Source organism: Piliocolobus tephrosceles, chromosome 11, assembly GCF_002776525.5.
Source record: "Piliocolobus tephrosceles isolate RC106 chromosome 11, ASM277652v3, whole genome shotgun sequence".
Taxonomy (NCBI): Eukaryota; Metazoa; Chordata; class Mammalia; order Primates; family Cercopithecidae; genus Piliocolobus; species Piliocolobus tephrosceles.
The window spans coordinates 104,281,030-104,287,230 of NC_045444.1; the positions used below are offsets into that span (position 1 = coordinate 104,281,030).

Sequence of the window (6,201 nt, forward strand, 5' to 3'; positions counted from 1 at the left end):
GGTGGGATGGAAGCCCAGAGCATCTGGGGGCATGCCACTCAGATACAGCTTGCCTGAAAGTGAAGCCAACTCAGACCCAAGTGATGGGGACGAATTCCTGATTCTACCATTTGAGCTCTTAAATGCAGCTAGGCCCGGACTTCTCAGTCACTTGGGCCAAGAAACTTATTTTTTTCTTAAACAAGTTTGAGTTGAGTTTCTCTTCCAGCTGAAAGAGTCTGAATGAATAAACACATGGAACCAGAACCACAATGCGGATGGTGGGGAAGCCGCTGGGAGGATTTGAGCTGTCCACCAGAGGCATTGCTGAAGCCCACCTGGATCTCTGGAGAGGCCCCTTTTTGCCCACCAGAGACGTGGCAGACCCCTGTCCAAACAACACAGATAGATAATGGCACAGAGTTTTCTTTAACTTTATCATTTATAAAGCCATACAATGCATCGCAAAGAAACAAAGCAGCTGTACAGGAGTGGGGACGCATCAGTGTACAATACATTCATGTCCAGGATGAGGAGCATACACCAGGATTTATACACGGTGGCAGCGGCTATAGGCACGATGATACAAAATATAAAGTATATTTCCATCTATATAAATACACAGCTGGGGTGGGGGAGGATACTGGGTGATCTTGTTTCTCTCACAGAGGGCCTGGGAGGCAGGGAGGGTGGTGGGAAGGGATTTCTTACATTTGTTCTGAATGACGGGTCTGAAGGGAGGAGAGAAATGGGGAAACACAGCCTGCACACACTGATGTGCTCTCACACACGCGCACAAACCAAACACAGACACAGGAGAGTTTCAAACGGCTTAACACTGACTGGAAAACAAGCTTGGGACATCCCTCTACAGTAACTCCACTGCTGGCAAGAGCCCAGGCGTGGGATATGAACAGAGGTCCTCCAACATTTTGGACATTTGAGGACAGAGGGGCCAAGAGGGACGAGGCCCCCACCCTGCCCCTCTGGGTGGCCCACTCCTCACCTGGGCCATCGCTGAGACTCCACCAATTGGTTGCCCTACAGGCCTCACCTCCCGATTCCCCTCACTGCTGGGCAACATTGAACTTGAAGTTCCATTGCCCAGCACCTCCAACCCCTACCCCCAAGTTCCCTAAAGAGATGAGCAAAACACACGCACATACATACATCCACACTTGCACATGCACACACACGTCCTGTGTTACCACTGGCCAAGGAAACGCAAGTCTCAGGATTCCAGGGCCTGGACCTCGGGTAAAGGGCTGCTCTGGGACTCCGCCCCCTGACCTCTTGGAGGACCCCGAGTGTGGGGGCAGAATTGGGTGTCTCCCTTGACTCACATGATCTCCCCAGGTCCTAAAACTGGAAAAAAAAAAAGTAGGAGAAGATCCAGGAGGCAGGAGTGATGGACAAAAGTGAGAGTGAGACTAAAAAGTGGGAGTGAGACTAGATTTGGTCACACTCACCACCCTTCTGCGTTCCCTGGACAGCATGTTCCCCTGGAGCCCCTGTGCAGGCTCATCAGAACAAGGCAGAATCCCCTGCTCACCAACCTCCTGAGAGCCCTTTATATGGGCATCACACTTGTCCAGGAGGACTGCCCCTCCTGCTCTCACACAACCACTGGCCCCTCCATCCCTCTCCTGGCCAGTCTCGGAAGACCCAGGGGGCCTCAAAAGCCGGGGGGAAGGAATCCTGGCCATTGGTGTCCACAGCTTTCAGAGCTACTGGAGGAGAGGCTCAGATGAGGTGGCTCAAAGGCCTTTCCCAAACTTAGAATGTGATGTATCTGTCCCTCAAGTGCCTGGCTAAATAAGAGAGCCAGAACACCATGCTAGCAGGCTGATCAAACCGCTCACTTCCTCCCTGTTTTCCTTCTCTGGTCCCCTCTCCATTGTTTTCTCCCCCAGTCCTTCCCTCTTGCTCCCCTCGGGAAAGAGCCACATGGAGCTCACTGGGCCCCTCCCCCAGCTGAAAGGACATGACCCTCCTCTGCTGTCTTCCCTCCAGACACCCAGCTGGACAGCTGGCTGCAGCACGGGACTGAGCCTGCTGGGGTCTGCGTCGCTGCGATGGCCATGACTCCCCGGCTCTTTCTTGCCCATCTTCTCCCAGACCCTTTCCCATCCCAGCCCATGTTCAAGGCCAGACAGCGCTCTCCTGGCTGACACACAGATTCAACAATAAACAACAGTAAAATAGACTGAGGGAGGGAGAAGACAGAAGAGGATAAACATTTACAAAATAATAATTAGTAAAAGTGCTTTCTTTTAAAGGAAATCTTTGGCAAGAATATACTGCAGTGCGGAGTGGTGTGTGCGTGGAGTGGTGTGTGTGCGTAGGTGTGTGCATTGCTGCACAGCTCCCTGTGACACAGGAGGGCTCTGGTGCAGGGCCCAGAGGTGGGGCCGCTGTGGGGATTGGGAAACCCTTCCTCATCATTCACCTTGAAAGGCCACACTCTCAGAAACTGACTCCTTCCGCAGGGATGCTGGGAGGGAGTCACCAGCTTTCTGGCATCAACGGGTCCTCCCGCAGGGGCACACACAGCTCAGGCTGGAATGGAGGGGCTGGTCATGCATGCAAGGTGGGCTGCAGTGGGTGGTGAGGAAGAGGAAAGCGACTATGAAAGCTGACCCCAGACTCAGTCCCGGGCACCAGCCAGGCTGCTTGAAGGGTCTGATACACCGCCCAGCCTCAAGTGTGGACAGAACATCCAGGCCAGGAAGAGGCTCCTGGGCTGTCCAGTGGGAGATGAAATATTTACAAAGGAAGGGGATGGGAAATATCTCCTATCTTGGGAGATAACTGGGGTTTGCTAGGGAATGAGGAGAGGGGGAAACCCAGATATTTGGCTTGAATATCTCAGAAGGAAGAGCACTTTGGAGGGACTTCGGTCACCAGGCACAAGGTTTCACTCTGGGAAGCAGGGGGTGGCCGGTGGGTGCCCCTGCTCTCCACCTTCTGCAGACACCCTCCTTTCCAACTCCCTGAAATAGAAAGTCCACACTGACACAGCTCCTTGGAGGAGAAAAAATACAAAAGGCACACACACACCTATGTGTGCCATACACACCCATGTCCCCACATGCTCACACACTCGCTCAGGCCTGCAGAGGCAGGGACAGCTCCCCACCCATCCTGGGAGCTGACTGCTGGGCCCCTGGCTTGCTGAAAAGTAACGGGGCCAAAGGGTGGAACATATGCAACCCCTCCCAACACTGAGCCCCACACAGTCTAGTGAAGGCCAAGGCCAGGGCAAGGAGACCCTGGCTGCTCCAAGAACAAAGGCCCCCTACACTTCAGGCTTTACTTACATATGTAAAAAGGGATAGGAATTGGTTTATACCCAGGGAAGGCAATAAAGCAATATGGAAAAACAATAAATACTTCTTGTCAATTACCTATTCTTTTTTTAGCCTTTTCTTACATTTTATTAGCTTACAGATTCTGTCAGTATGTCTCATGTATATATTATATAATATTTATATATCAGTACAATGCCTTTCTCTAGGGGACCCCATAGGCTTAAGAATGGAGTCCTGGTGAATTTTCCATTCTGGCTTAGAGTCCTTAAATGGTGGTCAGGCGTCTTCCCAACTGTCCAGTGGACCTTAGGCCCTTTGGCCCAAGTGCAAGCCTTCTGCCCTCTGCTGCAGGGCAGTGTGGCTCAGCTGGGGAAACCAAGGCAGAAAGGGTGACAGCGAGGTTTGGCATTGTAGGTAGGCGATACGGTGTACAGGTAGCAGCCCCAGGAGCTCTGCTGAGGTCAGAGGGTGCCTGCAAAAGCCAGACCCTAAAACACTTACAGAGGAGAGGATAAGGACTCCAGGTTTCTCCCCTGAGCCTCACTGAGCAGGAAGCAGGTTCCCCAGGGTGAATTCCAACACAGGGACCCTGCAGAATAGAACAGGGCTGGGCAGAGCAGGAAGGCTCAATCCCCAGCCCCTGAAAAGGCATCATGCAGGAAAGCAGGTCTGAGATAAGGCTGGCCCTGGGGCATGAAACCCAAGAACAGGGCTGAGAGGTGGCAGCTAAGGCAGAGTCCAGGGCCCTAGCAGGAGCAAATTGCCTTCCTTGCTGCTGAGCCACAGGCCTTGGGGAAGACACCCCGAGCTCAACAGCTGCCTGTTCTGACAGATCTCTTCATATGAACACACATATTTCTACCTCCTCAAACCAAAGCTCCAGCCTTCTGGCCAAGGCGGGACAGGGTGATGCCATTGCAGACCCTCCCACTCCTGCTGGGGTCTTTGCAGAGGAGAAGGGTCTGGCGGCACCCAGGGCCACTAGAGTGCAGGTGCAGGCACCGGGAGAGAGCCTCTGCCACCCACAGCTTGGTTGTTTGTCCCTCCCCTGCTGCCCTGCCACCGCCAACCCTAATCTTTGGACAATATGCATGTGTGTCTACAAACACATGGGACAAGGACAAGCTGAGCTGTTTATAATTCGAGTGGATAAAGGCAGAACTAGATCAGTGTGTGAGGATGTGGGTGCAGACACACACCCACACGACAATATAGTGAAGGCACAGCAAAGAGACCTGAGGTGCCTTAGGTCTGAGATACTTTCAAGCGAACAAGTTCTGCCACTTGATGTCCCACGGTGACTCTGTTTGGTTTGACAACCTACCCTACAGGTGGCCAGAAAAAGATTCTCCCAGCTTGATTTCCCCTTGCAAAGCAGTTGAGTTAAGGAGACAGAGCTTTTCCATGCACCCCCCCAAAATTGTGGATTCCCAAGGAGGTTTGTTCCTTCTCTTTTGAGGACATCCATCTTCTCGGGGTAGGGAGGAGGTGTTAGGCAGACCTGGTTAGTTTTGGAGGCTTTGGGTTTTTGCAGTTTCCATCTACCCAGGGGAATCCAAGTTCTTCTCCTCCATCTTTTGCTTTCCCTCTTTCTCTCTCTCTCTTCCCCCTCCCCTCTGCAATTCACTTCCCTCTCCCCACGTTGCACTTTCTTCTCTCCTCCGAAATTGGCCCAAAGTCCTCCTTCTGGGTTCAAGAGTGGTCAGGATTCACGGGTCCCCTCCCCACGCGCCCCTTCCCCAAGGCACTGGCCCTGGGCAAGCGGCAGGGTTCATCTCTTTTGGCCGGCGTTCAGCATGACCTTGGAGACGAAGTTGACGATGGCAGAGGCCGGCTGGTTGGGGTCAAGTTCAGCAAAGAGGTGGCAGGCGTTGTCCGTGGTGCTGCCCTGCTTCCGGGCCACAAAGCCGAAGAGCCTGCAGGCAGGAGAGGGCAATGGGCATGAGGGGAGGGTAGACAGCAGCCTAGGTGAGCAAGCTGGTCTCAGGCCAGCCTCTCTCCCCCATCCCTCCAGTAAGCCTCAGCATCAGGGACTCGGAGAGGCACAGAAGAGAATCCTCTGTGCACTCCCCTGACCGCAAGCCAAGGCCTGGAAACAGTGTCCCGCCTTGTTTAAGGATGGGCAGAAATCCCCCTTGGAGGGGTGCGAGGGAAGCTGCAGGGGACTGACAAAGCTGGATAGTGAGGGGTGGGGAGGAGACCAAAATAAAATGGGAACATTCCTAGACAGGCCTCTCCCCGCCCATCCCAGCCCTACCCCTACTGACTGTTCTGACACACAACCCATATGCCAATCAGGAAAGTGCTGTCGGCCTGCAAAGAGCTCGGTCTCCTCAGACACCACAAGGTCAGGGAGACAAAGGTCAAGTAGTTCACACCTCTTCACACACACACTTATTTTTCCTGGGCTCAAGAACCTTGGAAGCCAGAAAATAAAAAGGGAAGGTGGACCCCACACCCATTCCCCACCCCCACCCGCAGGACTGGAGTGACCCAGTGTTCTCTTTGCAAAACAGAGTTAAAAATATGAGGGCAGAGAACAGAATGTGAGCTCAGGCCCCCTCCCAGCCAGCATGTTGCTAATTAGAGCGAGATGGGCAAATGAGGACAGCTGGAGATTCCAATGGAATCCCCTCTCCCTACCGCAGGACCATGGCAGCTAAAGTTAGCAAAGGGGGATTCGGCTGTTCGCTGTGTGCCATACACACCACCACACTCATACACACCGTCACACACATACCACCACATACACACCTACCACACACACACACACACACACACACCACCACACACATACACACCACACACCACCACACACATACACACCACACACCACCACACACTTACACACCACCCACATACACACCCCACACACACCACCACACACACACCATCACACACACCACCACAC

At 53.3% G+C, this 6,201-nt stretch overlaps 1 protein-coding gene across 1 annotated transcript in view; it reads right to left on the reverse strand.

The window, feature by feature from the left end:
- Window positions 1–399: 399 nt before the first annotated feature.
- The window catches only part of TNS1 (tensin 1), a 48,707-nt gene continuing 42,905 nt past the window's right edge, over window positions 400–6,201 (reverse strand). Inside the window, exon 15 of the mRNA XM_023220740.2 lies at window positions 400–5,206. Within this exon, the coding sequence (XP_023076508.2) occupies window positions 5,062–5,206 (145 nt within the window). The 3' untranslated portion in view covers window positions 400–5,061. The remainder of the gene's footprint in view (window positions 5,207–6,201) is intronic.